The following is a 20063-nucleotide window of genomic DNA, read 5'->3' as shown; positions in this document are numbered from 1 at the left end:
GAATTTTAGAACTTAGCAATTTCGAATACACTTTCTTCCACAGCTTCAATGATTTGCTACAGATATTTTCTTAAAACTTTCAACTAATACAAACCCAAATATGCACATCAGCTTTAAGAGAAATCATAAGGTTTTTAGCAACAGAAACAGAATTTGCATGTTACCTCCTTTTTAATTTTTTCACCCCAAAAGCTATAATAAAACATTAGTACCTCTTACACTAAACATCATATAAATACTTAATGTTAAAATCCAAATTTCAAAAGAGTAAGAGCCAGAACCTACATCCCATCTACCTAGATGACAGATTAAAGACACCTGGAAAATGATTGTGATTTCAACACAATTCTTCAAAAAGAACTCTTGCTGCCTTGCACACAATTTGGTACATATGCATTCATAAACCTGACAAAAATGTAAATGAGAGACATGCCAGGAGTGAAACTTCTCCTTCAGAATTTTTTCAATCTAGTAAAATTCTTCTTAATCAAAAAACGCAAATCTTATATGCCAAATGCTTTGTTAGAATTTCAATTCATTATTTTAAGAAGGATCTATATTTAAAATTTCATTTCAGTGTCAGGGAAGATCACAGATGACACAGTAATTCTCAGCAAGAATATTTTAGGTGTACATACCTTGAGGAGTCTCATCCCCTCTCATGGAATGCCACCACTTCAGAAGTAGAATTCAGCAGTTTTTAAAAGCTGCACATAGCTATCAAATGTGACCAGTCTTCTGAACAAACAATCATGACTCCTTTTGGCTCCTACCCCTGCACATATGTGCTCAATAAACACTGAATTGACTAGCAGTTAGCATGTCAAGCATGACGTGTGAAAGACGAATTTTAGTGAGATAGTCATAGCTGTTTAACACCAGAAATCAAGAGCATCTGGGATAGATGCTATTTTTTAAGTAGAAACAGAGTCAGTACTAACTTGTTCATTTTACCTCTTACGTCTGTTTCTCAGTGAAGAGTTTATAAATTCATGAAACTATTAATTCATTAAACCTTACTCTAAGAATATTAGAAAGTTGGTACTTGTGTTTTCCTGCGGTAACAGAAAGTGTAACCCAAAAGGTTAACTGATATGCCTGAGTATAAAGAAGTCACAGTTTAAACCCAGGTTTCCTGCCTCCGAGTCCGGGTTGGCTGAGTGAGTTCAGATGCCTGTTAGGGATTACTGATCCTGCAGTGTTTCAGCAGGTACATCGCAACCTGATGCCTCAAGCTGGACCGGGCCAGCAGAGACAGATACCAACACCATAGGACATCACCCTGGCCAGCACAGGGTGACCATGATCTGTTACTGTCACATTCCAAGCATTATCATTTGCAAGTGATGTTCATTGCACTAAGTCAGGAGTATGGACACCAGCCTTCATGGGCATACTTGAGACGAAAAATACAATCCCTGTACCACAATGACAGGCCCCTGTCTGTTTTCACCATGAAGGGGGAAAAAGGTGGATCATTTCCCAGCCCAAGAAAGCACAGGTCTCAGTGTGAAGCTAAAAACCCAAATAGGCATAATCAAACATGGCTTTCATGAAATGTCTAACCCACCTTACTAAATCAGATGTCATCTGTTTATTAGTCCCACCACCTTCTCACCCCCTTCTTTCCTACTGCCTCACTGATGCTGCTTTTAGCTCGCTTCACACACCCACTGCTTTAGGCTGTGGGGAGGAATACTGATGCTTCAAGGGCAGAATTCGGCAAAAGTTTCTTAGAAGATGTTCACAGCTATTGAAGATGATCCGCCTTCTGAACAAGTAAGCCTGCTCTCAAAAGAAGCTCTTTTATGAGTCTGACACAAGATGTGCAATTCCTCCCCTGGTATTAGAGAACTCTCCACATCTTCAGGAGCCCCTTAGGAAGAAGCCTCCTGTGACGCGCCCTTAGCATTATCCACTTTCGGCAAAATGCTTGCCAACGTGTATGCTGTCGGGCCACTTTCCTCATCTGTAACATAAATGGGTTGACTCCGTTTCTAAGGTCCTTCCTGCCCTACTATTATAAAAAAGCTTTCTGAAATAACATACATCATCAAAATAAGGTGCATTTTTAGCACTTATTACCTGCCAGGGTATGTGCTAAAGCATTTTATTGCATTAAGCACTTTATTTACATTACTTCATTTAAACCTTAATAATAATACCCTTACCCCCAGACAGACACTCTTACTATTTACAGCTGATGAAAGACAGTATGAGTGCTTGAGCAGGAGAATCATCCTCAACCAACCGTTCCTTGGCCAATCTAGCAAGTGCACTGACTCCAGTTCATTTTGTAAATCTACACTGTGATGAATGACCTCAGTACTGTGGGTGTTAGTAGCTGGTAGCTGCTCTTAGGCAGGGTCTCCATACAGTTTACCCCTGCAAAGCTGTGTCCTTACCAAGAGTTAGTCGTGTTTGTCCCCACACTTGTTTGTGCCAGTTATACTTGGCACTGCAAAAATGTAATTTAATAAAAATAGTACATAAGCCAATGACATATAATTACATAAAGAAAACACCATTTCAGTAACTCACTAAGATGCTCTGGAGTGACAGGACAAATCATATACACACAAAAATGTTGTTAAGTATAATACACACAAGAGATAATACAGTCAAAGATTAGGGGCCAGAAGCCCCCAAAGTCGAGAGAGTTGATAAATTTATATTGTTTCTCCTATGCCTTTAAGTTCTTATTCCATTTTGAAGAAATCCAAGTGGGAGGTTTCTTAGAGAATGCATCACAAAAGGAGATTTTGCAAGAAAGGCAGCCTGGTCCTCCAAGTGCCAGAATCACACGTTAAAACAAGCAAAAGAACCACATCTGCCCAATGAATGTGTATGTCTTATATAAATCTAAAAAAAAAAAAAAATTGATGGTATATAAGTCATTGGGAGTGGGACTTTTCTGCTTTATAGAGGTATAATTCACATAATAAACTACACATATTTAAAGTATACAGTAAATTTTGACATATATATAAGAAGTTATCATCAAAATCAAGATTATGAACACATCTATCACTGCCAATGGAGAAGGAAATGGCAACCCACTCCAGTATTCTTGCCTGGAAAATTCCATGGACAGAGGAGTCTGGCAGGCTACAGTTAATGGGGTCGCAGTCGGACACGACTGAGTGACTTCACTCACTCACTCATCACCTCCAAAGGTCCTCATGCCTCTTTGTAATCATTTTACCTACCCTCCCCCTCATTGTGCTATGCTTAGTCGCTCAGTCGTGTCCAACTCTTTGCAACCCCATGGACTGTAGCCTGCCAGGCTCCTCTGTCCATGGGGATTCTCCAGGCAAGAATACTAGAGTGGGTTGCCATGCCCTCCTCCAGGGAATCTTCCCAACCCAGGGATCGAACCCAGGTCTCCCACATTATAGGTGCAATTTTTACCATCTGAGCCACCAGAGAAACCCTCCCCCATTTCCTCTTTCCATCCCCAGGTGAAATTGATCTGCCAATACAGGCTCATTTGCATTTTCTAAAATTCGACATAAATGGAGTCATATAGTATATAGTTTCCTCCTCCTGACTTCTCTTTAGTGTAATTATTTTGAGACTCACCCACGTTGCACGCATCAATAGTTTGTTCCCTTTTATTGTGGAGTACTCTTCTATAGTATACTGTTTACTGATGGCTCAGTCGGCAAAGAATCTGCCTGCAGTGCAGGTAGACCCGGGTTCGATCCCTGTGTTGGATAGATCCCCTGGAAAAGGAAATGGTAACCCACTCCAGTATCCTTGCCTGGAGAATCCCATGGACATAGGGGCCTGGTGGGCTGCAGTCCATGGGGTCGCAAAGAGTTGGGCGCGACTGAGCGACTAACACTACGCTATTCTATAGCACAGGTAGCCCCCATTTTGTTCATCCACTCTCCTGTCGATGTAGACATTTGTGTTGTTCCTGTTAGGCGCTATTACAAATAAAGCTGCCAGAAACTTCTAAACAAGTCTTTTTGTGGACATGCTTTCATTTCTCTTGGGTAAACACACAGAAGTGGAAAAGCCAGGACACAGAATAGGTATATGTTTAACTTTTTAAGAAACTACTGGCTATTTCCCATCAGCAGCATGTGAGTGTTTTTTATGTCACATTTTTTGCCAGCAATTGGTATTCTTTTTTTTAAAGTCATTCCAATGGGTGTGTAGTGGTATTTCATGATGGTTTTAACTTGCATATCCCTAGTGACTAATGATGTTGCGTATCTTATCATGTGTTTGCCATTTTAATTTTTTTGGCAAAGCGTTCAAGTATTTTGCACTTTTTTTTTTTAAGTGGCTCATTTGTTTTATTACTACATTTTGGAGTTATTCATTATTTTCTGGATCTAAGCCCTTTTCTTCCAGTTTGTGGCTTTTTTTTTTTTTTCTCAATGTCTTTTGAAAAGCTCTTAATTTTAATAAAATACAACTTATCTTTTTTAGATTTTACATTTATGATCCACTTTTAGTTAAATTTTTTTAATAAGGTAAGAGTCTTGATCCAAGTTTGGTTTTTCACATATGGTATCAAATTTTCCAGCTCCATTTGTTACATTATCTTCTCTTCACTGAATTCTTTTTATGTCTTTGGCAAAAATTAATTGCCCATCTATGTAAGTGTGGTTTACTTTTGGACTCTATCCTTCCATTGATCAGATTGCCCACGTCTGTGCAGGCTTTCCTGGTAGCTCAGATGGTAAAGAATCTGCCTGCAATGCAGAAGACATGGGTTCAATCCCTGAATCAGGAAGACCCCATGGAGTAGCAAATGGCAACTCACTCTAGTATTCTTGCCTGGAGAAATCCACGGACAGAGGAGCCTGGCGGGCTGCAGTCCATGGGATCCCAAAGAGTCAGACACGACTAAGCGACAATACTTTCACTTTCCCATTTCTGTGCCAACTGTAGCAATCTTTTAACTTTTTTGATTTACCAACCAGCTCATGTCTAGGTTTGTCTAGGGGCTTTTACTGTATTCCTGCAATGTAGGAGACCTGGGTTCAATCCCTGGGTTGGGAAGATCCCCTGGAGAGGGAAATGGCTACCCACTCCAGTATTCTGGCCTGGAGACGTCCATGAACAGAGAAGCCTGGTGGGCTACAACCCATGGGGTTGCAAAGAGTCAGACACAACTGAGCCACCTTCACTTTACTATATTCCAGTGGTTAAGAAAACTGACAGGAAAGGGAAGGCAGAAGAAAGGACAAGATGGGCAGGTAGAAAAAAGATAAAGCAAAGGTATCACAACAGGTAATTAGGACAAAGATTAGAAAAAGCTGACACTTCCAATAATAAAAAGTGGCTTTTTCTCAACTCTGCCATCAACAAAGACCACCCCCCACCTAACAGAACTCATGTTTTGAAAGGTTATGTCTGTAAAATAAACAGCATTAGATATTAATTAATTTATGTTCTCATATATTATTCATCAAAGGCATATACCATTGTTTCTGAACAGTATGGGATAACCAAGGTTGCTGTAACTCATGCCAAAAATAAACTGACCTTTTAGATATCCTGTGCAGTCTTGCGATAGGTAACATTCTGATCCCCATGAAGTTTTGTGAAATAGTCACAGAAGCCCCTGGGACTGCCACTGTCTCACTCTTGGCCCAAACCACTCTCTTTTGAGAGCCATGGGTTCTTCTGGAGCTTCAGACAAACTCCAGCCCAGGGGCTTCATCTGGCTTTACTTTCTCCGTCAACCACCTGCAGTGTCATCAGAGCCTCAGAAAAATACAAGATTCACTGATGTGATAAAAAATAACAAGAAAGTGTAAGGCATCGATTGCCAATCCATGGTTTTACAATAATTAGGAATGCCACTAATGATTAGCTCAAGAGATAACCCCTACAACCATGAAAAAAATTTCTCTCTCTCAGCACTACAAATAACCAGTGATCAGGTAGAGCAACTCAAAAAAGTCTGAAATACTAGAGCTTCAGACAAAGAGTACTGAAGAGAAACTGAACATGAAACACACCAAGAGCAACTGTTTGAAAACTTAGTCAAAAGGGAAAACCCTGTCCCAGTTGGGGAGACCAAAGCTATCAAATCTGACAGCCATGACATGTTTGAATCCAGAAACATCTTAAAGTCAGATCCCAAGTGAAGAATGACGGATTCTTAATGTAGACTGTTACAATGTCACCCGACACTGAGACACAGCTCTCTTCAAGCAATGACTGATTTTAACAAAAGAACAGCAGTCAACAAATAACACACAAAAAATGAGGGAAAAGACACAATTATTCTGATTTCAAATATTCTTTCTCCTCTTTAGAAGTTAGAAGCGTTCCCGTTTGTTTTCTTCTTTCTAAAAATAGGAGATGTTTTCCCATGTGCTAGTCACCCTCACACAGGGGGCCCAGTGAGCCTCTCAGAATTACTTGCATTTTAGCACCACTGCGCTGAAGTGAGGGCTACTGTACCTGTGAAATCCAGCACCTTGTCAAAGGGCTTCCCCTATGGCTCAGTGGGTGAAGAATCCGCCTGCAATGCAGGAGACATAGGAAACAGGAGTTTGGTCCCTGGGTCAGGAAGATAGGCTGGAGGAGGAAATGGTAACCCACTTCAGTATTCTCAAAAATCCCATGGACAGAGGAGCCTGGCAGGCTACAGTCCATAGGGTTGCAAAGAGTCAGAGGCAACTAAGCACACACATGCCTTGTCAAAACAAATCCAAAGCTCTCTCTCAACTGAAAACAAACTACACACTCACTGATGTCATTTTGAGAAACAGGAGAGGAAATCCTGACTTAATTCCCAGTCAGCCATTAACTGTTCAGACTTATTTACGTAGATTTAAGTTCTCTGGCAGAGAAGGCAATGGCACCTCACTCCAGTACTCTTGCCTGGAAAATCCCATGGATGGAGGAGCCTGGTGGGCTGCCGTCTATGGGGTCGCACAGAGTTGGACACGACTGAAGTGACTTAGCAACAGCAGCAGCAAGTTCTCTGGGCCTCAGTTTATCTTTAAGATGAATGTAACAGTCAATAAGATTGAAACAAACAAATGAAAATAACAAAACAGAGAACAAAACTACTGGTTACCAACAGGGAGAGGGAAGTGGGGAAGGGCATGATAGAAGGGATTAAGAGGTACAAATTACTATGTATAAAATACATAAGCTTTAAGGATATATGGTACAGCACAGGGAATATAGCCAATCTTTTACAATTGTAAATGGAATATAATCTATAAAAACACAGAATCATTATGTTGCACATGTGAAACTAATATTGTAAATCAACCATACTTCAATTAAATGTATGTGTGTGTATGCTCAGTTGTGTCCAAGTCTTTGCAGCCCTAGCCTGCCAGGCTCTTCTGTTCATGGACTTTTCAAGGCAAGAATACTGGAGCAGGTTACCATTTCCTCCTCTAGATCTTCCCCACCCAGAGATCACACCCATGTCTCTTGCACTCCTGCACTGGCAGGCGGATTCTTTACCACTGAGCCACCTGGGAAGCCCCACACACACACACACACACACACACACACACACACACACACACACACACAATGTGAACATGACAAAAAACACAGTCCTCGCTCTAAATTCTGGGATCTCTAATTCTATGACTGTTATAGCTATGAATTTTCTACTTTTAGGCTTACGGGGAATGTAATTAGATAATTCCAAACTTGATTTTAGTTATGATCTAAACTTTCAAACAACTGTATCAGAACTCCTGGCATGATGTCCATCACCAGGAACTGGTGCTATGGGGCCAGATTCCACTTGGATTCCACTTGAATACTGACAAATGTAATCAGTATTTTTACTGAATACCATGAGACAAAGTGCTTTGTTTATTTTTGCTGTCCCTGAGACAATACCAAATTGAGCTTATATGAATTAATTATCACAGTGTCAAAGATTGTCATTAGAATAAAAGTATCCTTTAAAAATACATTATTTCTAGTGTATCTGTATGACACTTTACTATCTTCAAAGATATTTCATATTCATTAGATAAGGTTTATCCCAGGTATAGAGAACTGAAAGAACATAAAAAGAATAAAAGCTCAAGCAAAGCTTTTTTTTCTTCCAAAATTTAACTCTTTACTAGAGAAACAGCCTATAAAATTAGCAAGCTAACTGCTGCTAAATTTAAGTCAAAGCTACATATGCAAGATTTAAAGAAATGGAAACCACTAAGAACAAATAAAATTTTCCTCCATTAAACATAATTCTTAATAATTGATTTAACTTTTTTTCTTTCTACCATAGTAAGAACTATATGTTCCTTACAATTGCAAAGGAATTTTGTTGAAATAAATTACATTATTAGCAATCATGATATCCCAAGTCATTAAGGCTTTGAATAAATAAAATGTATATCTCAGATGTCTGTAGGAAATAATGGTAAAACAAGCTTGGAATCCCCTGGAGACTCTTTCCTCACCCTCCTTTCCACATGTTATTATGTACTCTAATCATTTTGTGGATTTCAATTCTTCAGCTAAGAATAATATGTGAAATGAAGGGAACAAGGAAATTTGAAACATAAGTTAAACTAGATCACAGTGCCTCAAAGTCAGCAAGAAGTTTAACAACTCAGTTTTCATTTTCTTATAACGAAGAAGGATATAATCTAGTCTTTTCATTATGCAAATTGTTGCAGGTCTAGAAACAACAACAACAAACTGTAGAATAGGATTATCTACTCAGTCAGATATAATTCCCTATAACCAGAACAATAATTATGGATCCTCCACATGGAACCAACTCTGTTATACAGAATGCTTATTTTGTTGTAAAGGGAATGTGTATGTGACGCATCACTTTTAAACAGCAAAAAAAGTTCTGAGTTTTTATTAGCTGCAATAGGGACTTTGAAATAGCTACATGAATAGTGACCAAACCATAGGAAAGACTTCTCTATTATCTTTTCTGACCAAACAATCCCACATTCAAAAACCTAAAATCCCAACAGAAAATAAAGTGGCACACTAAAGAGAGAATACAATATTAGTTTCTGAAATTTTATTATTTTTAATACATACATTTCACAAACAGAAACCTGCTACCACCACACAATTCCAAATGTTTCAATTTTATCAACATTCTTTAACTATTTACACTGTCTTCTCTCAACAAAAGTGCAATCCAAGACATCTTGACGAGAAATCTTTACTGACAAGAATGTATTTTTGAGCTGGTGTTAATGATGCCCACCCATTATGTTTTCTTTCAATGATCTGGAATAATAATAAAGTCAACAGGACACAGAGATGAGTTGGGTTAGGCAGCATCCTTTTACAGGAACCAAAACACTGAACAAGAGCACTTTCTCCTCACCTCCTCCCCAACCTCTGATTGCAATGACCCAACAGCTGCTACCATGAGACTAGAGAAGAGCAAACTGGAGTGACTGACCCGAACACAGGAGTAGAGACTGCATGTTAAGCACTGATCTTACAGGACAAAACGAAAGATTTCAGCAAGTTAGTCTGGGTGATCTAACAAGTTACATTAAAAGTTTATCTGTTAGTTTTAGGATTTAAACACCTAGGAATATTCTGTTTGGAGAAAGCTCTTTCTTAATTACAATGGGATAATTCAGCCCACTCCCTAACTTCATGGCCATAGGTGTATCAATTGCTTCAAATGCAACCAGAAAACAGAAGAGAGTGAAGAACTGAGCTAGGCTGAAGAGAAGATGACAATACCATCAGAAATAGTCATCCCACTAAACTAAAGCAGGTAATTTTATTTGTTCAAGGTTTAACTCTTAAAAATAATGATAAAACAAGTTAAAGTATATAAAAATTACCTATAAGTGGGTTCATGTCTTTGAACACTATTAGAAAAACAGAAAATGGACCTCTTGGATGACTAATAATCTTTAACATCTGAACCTCAACCAAAATAATCATCTTTTGTGGTATATTCCAATTCCTATCAAGGTACTCAGAGCAAAGTACTTCTAGAAAGTATGATGAAAATATTAAGGTCAGCAGATTCCAAAATAAAATTTATTCTTCACATGGTTGCGTACTCAATTATATTTTATTCTCAAATCTGCCAAATTTTCCATTTTAGACAAGAATGCAATGCCATAAAGGCATAGCAATTTAGCACCCACAGAATCCTAACAGAACCATCAAAATAAAGGCCACAAGCAAATTTTACTCAACTACAGTGAAACCTCCTCATACTTATTTCTCCAAAAGTAGACAACAACATAAGGGAAAATACTGAATGCATCTACACTTGCAATAGTTTTAGGCTGAGGGGCATGTAGGTGATCTACGTGTAAGCTTTTAAGCTTCAGAACAATAATACAAGCAGGTTTCTCTTTAGAAATTTAGGTGGGTTTAAGAACAGCATTACAAATATTTTACTACTCATCTGAAATTCAGAAATAAAATCCAATGGTACGCTGAAGACAAGAGAAACTCCTCAAGTTTTTTATACCTGGTACATGACAGAGAATCAATAGGGAAACAGCTGATTCAGTTACAGTTTTATGTATCAAAGACAGATTTGCAAGGGCTATGTCCTATAGACCTCTTTTCCTTGCATCAAACACTGTCAGGCTAATAACAACTTGCTGTGTCTTATGAGCATTGAGCATTTCCCCCCACTGTGAAATATTCTTCAGATCATCAAATATCAAACTATATGCAAACTAGATGTGGTCAGCCAAATTATCATCATCCAAACCGAAAGACGAAGAGTATTAGTCAAACTCTCACAGTCAGCTGTGTTTTTTCAAACAAAACATTGAATATTCCATGTAGCAGAACTGAAACTCACTTGCAATGATGCATAAACACTTCTGAGAGGAAAAACAACTGTGTTTTCTTGGAGGTGAGAGGGGGAAATGATATAAACTAAGTAATAGAATATATCCACATAACCCCAAATTTAGTTATCCATAAAAGGATATTCTCAGCATCCTTATAACACATATGTGTATTATAGCTAAAATTACCAAATTCATTTTTTGAGAAATCATATTCCAATTCCAGTTTTATAAAGATAAGGGGTGTCAGTCTATTTAAATCAGGAAACTCTAATAAACAGAGGCTGTATTTTAGAAAGCTCAATGCTCTGACTAACAAAATTCTATAAATTACCATCTTTTTCAACAGTGGTAAGGTATCATGGAGATCTTTAGAATAATCTATGCTCAAACATATTGTTATGCATTTTAATTGGTGATCTTCCAAAATGAAACACTTTAAAAAGAAATACTAAAATTATTCTTTTCCTCAAAGCTTCACAAATAATTTTTTTCCATTCCTTCTGAAGGTCAAATCTTTGATTTTGGAAACTCAGCACTAACAGAGTAAAATGCAGCCATAAGCAGTTTGGGGGGAAGCTAAGTGTGGCAATGACTGCTTGTGAAACTTACCAGTTAGGGTCTGTGGCTGTGAGAAGAATCTGACATCAAATGACACTTCGACAGTATAAACCTATATAAATCAGTACCGCCCAAATCAGGTTATTCATGGAATTCTCCTTACAAGCTTGTTTGACCAACCTCAAAGATACAATTCAAATGACAGCGTTCTGCCCTTTTGCCCTCTGAGTCAGTATGCATCATTTCCAAATTCTTTTAGCATATTCTCTTTGTTACGGGTCAGTTTTACCTAAAAATATGTGCGACACCCATTGTTTTCATATGTCTTATAATTTGGATATTATTTTCAGTATGAAAACTGGCTGCTAGAATACAACAGGGATAGAATCAGGGCTCATGTCCACTTCCCAGTGATCTGTCGGTGAAGGGAAGTGGCAGGTCAGTGTGTGCTGCAGAATGCCAAACCAAAGAGGACAAACACACCATCAGCTCTCCAGGCACAGGTTACATTCACTTGTCACATGTTTTTCCCAAGGCCCAGAGAAGACTTAAAAGTGGATCTTTAGACAGTTAACATTTTCTTCCCAACTCCTTCCATGCTCTCAGTTTACGACCATGTAATCCTTTTCCTAAATTCACCCCATCCTCCCCACCACCCTAAAAGCTGCCTGAGAGACTCTTAGTGATAGCGAACCGTTCCCCCAAGCTCACAGGAGTACCTGGCTGGGTGCTGGTCATGACCACAGACTAACACATGGGAGTCAAGAGAGGGCAAGGGGCAGGCACAAGTACACAAAGGAACTCTCCTTTCAATTAGAAAAGAAATGAATGTCACAGAAGGCTTCCCTAGAAAAGATATGTAACAAAGTAATATCAATAAAATAGCTATTACTAAAGCAAAGCTTTCATCAATAAGCTTCAAGAACTTTGAAGGAGGAAAATGGCTTCACGAAATGGTAGTCCAGGTTGCCACAGTGTGGACACTGCTGGACGTTGCTGTACTCGGAGAAGTACTGCATGCCAATCCGCACGTCGATCACCGGCTTCCCACAGTGCTTACAGTTCAGACGGGCCTGCGGGGGGAGCACAAGATGCCGTGAGCCACACTACCCCTCTGCACCCCCAGCATTGCCAAACCACACTCAAGACTGCTTACCTGGGAAACTGATCAAGAGTTTAATAAAGCATCCCTTTATTACCCCAAACAGAGCGGGCAGAGCATCAGATAAGCATGAGATATACATGCAAATATTTACCCATCAGCCTAAAAGATTAACGATTCTTCATTTCTCTCCTGATGCGCAGCACTGCTTGTAATTACTCTACAGATGGGAAGAAAATTCTCGACCTGTACTGCCTAAACTTCTCCAGTAAAACTCCTAACAATCGAAAATCTCTTCCCTGTGGGTTTTAATAAGTGGCTGAAACCAACCTCTCTCATCCAAACCTGCATGAAATTTCTTTGAAGATTGTTTTTGAGTTTATTTCTTAAATGTATATACATTTTTCATTCTACTCCTAACTACACTTCTGCTTTCTTTGAGGTAAAAATAAAATTTCCCTCAAATACTCTAGTAAAATTGAGGATCTGGAAATAAGGGCCATGTTTACGCTGAGGCTTCTGGAACCTACAAGAACACTGTGCCTTCATTCATGCCCTGGCCTCCCTCTAGCAGCACCAGACCTAAGCTTTCAGCAATAGGTCCAAGGACTTCAGTGAATAATAGGAAATTATAAAGTACAGCAGGCTCTCAATTTAGATGCATTCTAAAACCACTTCATCCTCAAAACGCTCCCATAAGTAGGTAGTAGTATATCAATTTTAGATGATCATACTGAAGCACATGGTGATAAAGCAGAAGGGCTGAGATCTGAACCCCAGTAGCTTACCCAGAGCCTACCCTCTTAGTCATTACAGTCTACCTGAGATAAACTCCCTTTTAACTGACTAATCTCTCTGAACAGTATTAAAAGTGAAATTCTAAGCACACCTCTCTCTTTAACCACTCTCTTTAACCTGTTACTCGTTTCTAATAATGAATTCCTGCTTATTTCGGCCTTAAAGTCTTCCTGAAGACACTCCTTGATGCCTTTGTAGCATCTAACATTTGTACCTTTCTCAGTGAATATAGTTAATTGATTTTTTTTTTTTTAAGTCAAAAAATTGATTTTTTTTTTTTAAGTCCACTCCAGTAAGAGGCAAGAAAAAAAAAAAGTGTCTGGGATTAAACTGTTTTAAGGAAGAAATATATGGTGAGTAACAACAGGCTGGGTGTGGCATGATACCACTCTGCTTTTCTCCCTGAAGATAAGACAGCAATCCCAGGGCCTCTCAGTGGTGAAGTAGAAAGAGCACCAGGCTGGCAGTGACAGAGGATTGTGGTCATGCTGATACGTGTGGGAAGACCTGGGGAAAAAGTTCTAATTGTTCAGGCCTCCACAGCATGTGAAAAATAGAGAGTCCTTTCCAGTGCTAGCACTCTTACGAGTTATAGGCCCACACATTCTTTCACTTCCCTATTTCTTTAAAAGGTAACCCTCTGGTGTGTGTGGGAGAGAACTCTTCCTTTTGTTTCTCTCATCTCAAGAGCAGGTAGCAAGGTATACTGGGTATTATAAAACGCTAAAGGTATTATAAAACTCTTAGTAAAACACAATGATATCTCATTTACAAGACTAAGTTTTAAAATGGAAATGTGGTCTGTATATGAGAATAGCATAAAAGGACTCAATTATATCTAGAATCAAATGACAGGCTACGAATGACCATTCAGGGCTCTCACGACTACATTTCTCTTCTAAGATCAGTAGTACAGACACAGAAAGGCTGAAATACCAACCCCACCAACCTCTTCATTCAACCAATACAGCTTATCTTCTGAATAAATTGCTAATGGTAAGGATGTTCTCTTTATAAAAATCAAATCATAATGCTAAAGATAAAAAACTATTAATAAACTACTGAAATGTTTATCAGGTGTTTATATTCAAGGCTTAGACACTTAAGACGAAAGGAAAATAATCTCTCCAGCCTGTAAATATCAAGGAATTATATAAAAAGCCTTTTCTTTTCCAAAGCACTTGGAAACAAATCAAGATATTTCCAAGGATTTTGTCTTCTGTTTCTATGGACTTATTTAATGCATTTTCACGTGTTAATACTTTCCTCTTTTCCTCATGACAGCTAAATTTCAGATGCTTTCTTAGCATCAGAATATGCCTCCCCTTAGCAGAGCTTTAAGGATTACAAATCTTTCAAGTCAGCCTCAGACACATACCATGGCAGGCAGATCCTATATAAATTGCACTGTCCCACACAAAGGAAACAAAAAGAAAATCCTGTCTAGGAGAGGAAGTGAGACTTTCTTCTTTCCTTTTAAATGACAACTTTTTCTTACATCTAAAGCTTTAAAAACTCTAAGTAAATAAGAAGAAAACTAAAGGAACCATTGAACATCCCATCCCACCATCCAGAGACAATCTCTGGTAACAGGCTAGCAGAGTCCTTTTCATGTTCACTTTTTACAAATGAAAGTGTGCTATTCTGCCATTTAAGACGTGCTTTTTTTGACTTAAAAGACTTAAACTATTTCCCACAGAATTATACATTATCCTGCAAGATCCCGTTTAACGACTGCCAAGTATTCCAGGAACAGCCGCACCATGCTGCAGTTAATCAACCGTCACTGCCGGACTCCTGGGAGGCCCTTGGCCACTCCTTCCTGTGGCACGTTCTCCACACCCTCCCACCTGCTCCAGCATCACCCCAGGGCCGCCCCTGGCTCTTCCATATTTACTTGGGGACATAAGCCTGAGGTCCCCCACTGCTTGCTCTGCGGGGTCAACACCAACCTGACAGCACGGAGAGGCGGCCAGGATGTCGTAGGTGTACATGGTGCCCAGCTGGTGCCAGCTGCCGTCCCACCGCGACTTACACTTGATGCAGATGATCTTGTGAACACCTTCCAGGCAGTCCACGCATACCGCATACAGGTGCATGAGCCTCCCTGTGCACAGAAAACACAAGGCTGAGAGCGGCTGGCAAAGAAGCCACCTTTGGTCACCAAAGGGGATTAAAACAATTGCTTATTTATCAGTTATAAGCCAACACTTTTTCATCTGAACAAATATAAAAAGCAAAATAGATGATACATATCATATATCCCCAAGTTGTCCTTTTAGAATAATGACTCACCACTACTATTCAACATAGGTTTGAAAGTTTTGGCCACAGCAATCAGAGCAGAAAAAGAAATAAAAGGAATCCAAATTGGAAAAGAAGAAGTAAAACTCTCACTGTTTGCAGATGACATGATCCTCTATATAGAAAACCCTAAAGACTCCACCAGAAAATTACTAGAGCTAATCAATGAATATAGTAAAGTTGCAAGATATAAAATCAACACACAGAAATCCCTTGCATTCCTACACACTAATAATGAGAAAATAGAAAGAGAAATTAAGGAAACAATCCCATTCACCATTGCAACGAAAAGAATAAAATACTTAGGAATATATCTACCTAAAGAAACTAAAGATCTATATATAGAAAACTATAAAACACTGGTGAAAGAAATCAAAGAGGACACTAATAGATGGAGAAATATACCATGTTCATGGATCAGAAGAATCAATATAGTGAAAATGAGTATACTACCCAAAGCAATCTATAGATTCAATGCAATCCCTATCAAGCTACCAACAGTATTTTTCACAGAGCTAGAACAAATAATTTCACAATTTGTATGGAAATACAAAAATCCTCGAATAGCCAAAGCAATCTTCAGAAAGAAGAATGGAACAGGAGGAATCAACCTGCCTGACTTCAGGCTCTACTACAAAGCCACAGTCATCAAGACAGTATGGTACTGGCACAAAGACAGAAATATAGATCAATGGAACAAAATGGAAAGCCCAGAGATAAATCTATGCACCTATGGACAACTTATCTTTGACAAAGGAGGCGAGAATATACAATGGATTAAAGACAATCTCTTTAACAAGTGGTGCTGGGACAACTGGTCAACCACTTGCAAAAGAATGAAACTAGAACACTTTCTAACACCACACACAAAAATAAACTCAAAATGGATTAAAAATCTAAATGTAAGACCAGAAACTATAAAACTCCTAGAGGAGAACATAAGCAAAACACTCTCCGACATACATCACAGCAGGATCCTCTATGACCCACCTCCCAGAATATTGGAAATAAAAGCAAAAATAAACAAATGGGACCTAATTAAAATTAAAAGCTTCTGCACAACAAAGGAAACTATAAGCAAGGTGAAAAGACAGCCTTCAGAATGGGAGAAAATAATAGCAAATGAAGCAACTGACAAACAACTAATCTCAAAAATATACAAGCAACTCCTGTAGCTCAACTCCAGAAAAATAAATGACCCAATCAAAAAATGGGCCAAAGAACTAAATAGACATTTCTCCAAAGAAGACATACAGATGGCTAACAAACACATGAAAAGATGCTCAATATCACTCATTATCAGAGAAATGCAAATCAAAACCACTATGAGGTACCATTTCACGCCAGTCAGAATGGCTGCTATCCAAAGTCTACAAGCAATAAATGCTGGAGAGAGTGTGGAGAAAAGGGAACCCTCTTACACTGTTGGTGGGAATGCAAGCTAGTACAGCCACTATGGAGAACAGTGTGGAGATTCCTTAAAAAACTGGAAATAGAACTGCCTTATGACCCAGCAATCCCACTGCTGGGTAACCGAGGAAACCAGAATTGAAAGAGACACATGTACCCCAATGTTCACTGCAGCACTGTTTATAATAGCCAGGACATGGAAGCAACCTAGATGCCCATCAGCAGACGAATGGATAGGAAAGCTGTGGTACATATACACAATGGAGTATTACTCAGCCATTAAAAAGAATACATTTGAATCAGTTCTGATGAGATGGATGAAAGTGGAACCTATTATACAGAGTGAAGTAAGCCAAAAGGAAAAACACCAATACAGTATACTAACGCATATGTATGGAATTTAGAAAAATAGTAATGATAACCCTGTATGCGAGACAGCAAAAGAAACACAGATGTATAGAACAGTCTTTTGGACTCTGTGGGAGAGGGAGAGGGTGAGATGATTTGGGAGAATGGCATTGAAACGTGTATAATATCATATGTGAAATGAATCACCAGTCCAGGTTCAATGCAGGATACAGGATGCTCAGGGCTGGTGCACATGGATGACCCAGAGGGATAGTATGGGGAGGGAGGTGGGAGGGGGGTTCAGGATGGGGAACACGTGTACACCTGTGGCGGATTCATGTTGATGTATGGCAAAACCAATACAATATTGTAAAGTAATTGGCCTCCAATTAAAATAAATAAATTTAGCCTCCAATTAAAAAAAATAGAATAATGATGGATTACCAACTACTGTCAATGAAACACATACTTTAAGTTCAAGTTTATTAAACACTGGCTTCAATTCACTTTTCTGAAAAGTGCTGCCAGGTTTACAATACGTATATCCAAACTCACATGACCAAGCCACAGAGGCTCATAACCAACCTGGGATCATGCAGGGCTTTCTGCTCATATGGAGGCTGAACCGGCAATGCTGGTCTGTGCTCAGGGGCTCTCATCATCCCCTCATAAAAAGCCCAGTCTGTCTTGGTATTGATAGCCCAAAATTATGCCACAGCCAAAATTACTATGTTAACTGTTCTTGCCTCCAAAATTGCTCAGCCATCACCACATCCAATTTAGGAACCAGAATTATATCTTACTTGTGTTGTTTTCCAAAAGGAGTTTGATGTCTTGTTATTTACTAGGCTCTTGAAAGTCGCAAGTTCATCCCTCTACTATTTATTGATATCTAATGCTTATAAAGGAAAGACATCACCCTAGTTTACATGGAAGGGTTTAGGTTCAAATCAGGAAGAGTTAGAATGTCCAGCAGCAGGCAACAGGTAGCAGCAACAACGTGCTCTCCACGTGGGAATCAGGGTTCCACGGTGCTAAAAACTACCATCATCAGGACACATACTCCTACATGGTTTCTTTCTCAGAATGTGCTGCCCACTGCCATCTTTTCAGTGTTAAGGGTCAACCTGCTCCTTACCCACTGGAAAGGGATATACAGTACTTATAAGGAAACCTTTCATTTCATTCGCTTACAAGACTCTCCATCTCTGTGAGAACTATGCCCTCCTTGAAGCTGCAATGTCTAGCACAGTATCTGGAACATGGAAAGCACTCCATAATTGTATGTTGCATGAACGGATGGAATATGTTAACAGCCAAAGACATTTTAACCTTGGGGGCCTCTGCCAAAAATGGGATGGGTGATAACAGTTTCTTGCAATACTGCCCACCTCTGCTCTGTAGTGTTCTGAAAATAAAACGATCTCACATGCCATGCCCACTCAGAGTGGCCTAGGGCATTTCAGGATGTCAGTTCAGTATCCAGCTGCCACTGGAAAAGGCTTCATTTCCAATCTCCCTTCTAGACTTACTCACTGCAGTTCTCCAACACTCAAAGACACCCAGGTGGCTGGTTGGAGCAGGGACAGATGGAGAAGTCACATGTTGGTAGCAATAACCACTATGATGAAGTTGACAGTGAACCTCACTGAATGCTTACCCAGGACCTGGCACTGTGCTTGGAGGCTATGTGACTCATTTTACTTAACCCTCATGACAACCCTATAAAGTAGGCATTATTGTTATTCCCACTTCAGATAGGAGGAAGTAAAACTTACTAGAGCTGAAGTAGCTTGCTCAAGTTCAAAAAGATAGTAAGTAACAAAGTCCAGACTTAAATTTCTGTCTGACTCTTAACCTCCACTCTACATCATGGGAATTCCTGGCCTGGACTGAGTCTCTGGATTTGTTTCAATTACTGTTTACACGTTATCCTAAGTACTGAGAATTTAAAATTTCTAAATCTATTCTAGGATTGTGAATTCAAACAAACAGTAGATTTCTGTGGTTCTAAGTGGTAAAGAAGCACCAAAAGAAATTCTTAACTCCATCTGTCTCAGTAAATTAATAAATTATTAAACCTTAATAAATGATCACAACCAAGCAAAAGCATCTTCATCTGGAAAAGTCAGGGAAGAGGCGCTGGAGCTGGGCAAGACAGTGATGGGAACAGGGTCCCAACGCAAAGGCGTGACAATCCACAGAGTCCACCACTGGAAATAATACAATATTTCAGGAGTGTATCACCAACTGCAGCCTGGAATCTTATGGCCTGGAATGGGCCTTTCTATTGGAACTGAAAATGCTTTAAGGAATACATGGTTGAAACTCTAGAATGGAAGAAATGATTGACACTGGCGTGTTATAAAAAAGATTGCACGGACTTCTCTTAGATGTGGCAATAAAAACACAGACACATGCCAAGGCCCCACTTGTGGCACTGACTTGTCGGGTACTGATAAAACACCCAGATCCTCAGATTTTTATTATCAACAATCAAACTGCTCAAGACCTTTGTAGTACACACCTAATGCATTCATTATCTGTGGATGTATATGTACTTCAGGTGTGTACACACACACAGAATTTTCAGGCTATCTAATTTTTACCCTTCTCATCCACTCTCTTATGGGTATCCAAGATCAGTCCTGGGCTCGGTCATATACTCCTGCTTTTCCTTCTCTTTTCTCCCCATTCAAAAACTCTTCCATTCTTTTAGCCACTAACATTATAAATAAGCTTCAGTGTTCATCTTAGATATTTATTTATTATAACACTTG

At 39.2% G+C, this 20063-nt stretch overlaps 1 protein-coding gene across 1 annotated transcript in view; it reads right to left on the bottom strand.

Moving 5' to 3' along the window:
- Nucleotides 1-8978: 8978 nt before the first annotated feature.
- The window catches only part of HECA (hdc homolog, cell cycle regulator), a 44984-nt gene continuing 33899 nt past the window's right edge, over nucleotides 8979-20063 (bottom strand). The window contains 2 exon segments of the mRNA XM_070376767.1: nucleotides 8979-12394; nucleotides 15174-15328. Of these exon segments, the coding sequence (XP_070232868.1) occupies nucleotides 12230-12394; nucleotides 15174-15328 (320 nt within the window). The 3' untranslated portion in view covers nucleotides 8979-12229.

Source organism: Bos mutus, chromosome 9 (assembly GCF_027580195.1).
Source record: "Bos mutus isolate GX-2022 chromosome 9, NWIPB_WYAK_1.1, whole genome shotgun sequence".
In the NCBI taxonomy this organism is placed as follows: Eukaryota; Metazoa; Chordata; class Mammalia; order Artiodactyla; family Bovidae; genus Bos; species Bos mutus.
The sequence above is the reverse complement of the archived record's forward strand: the minus strand, read 5'-3'. Positions and strand labels throughout refer to the sequence as shown.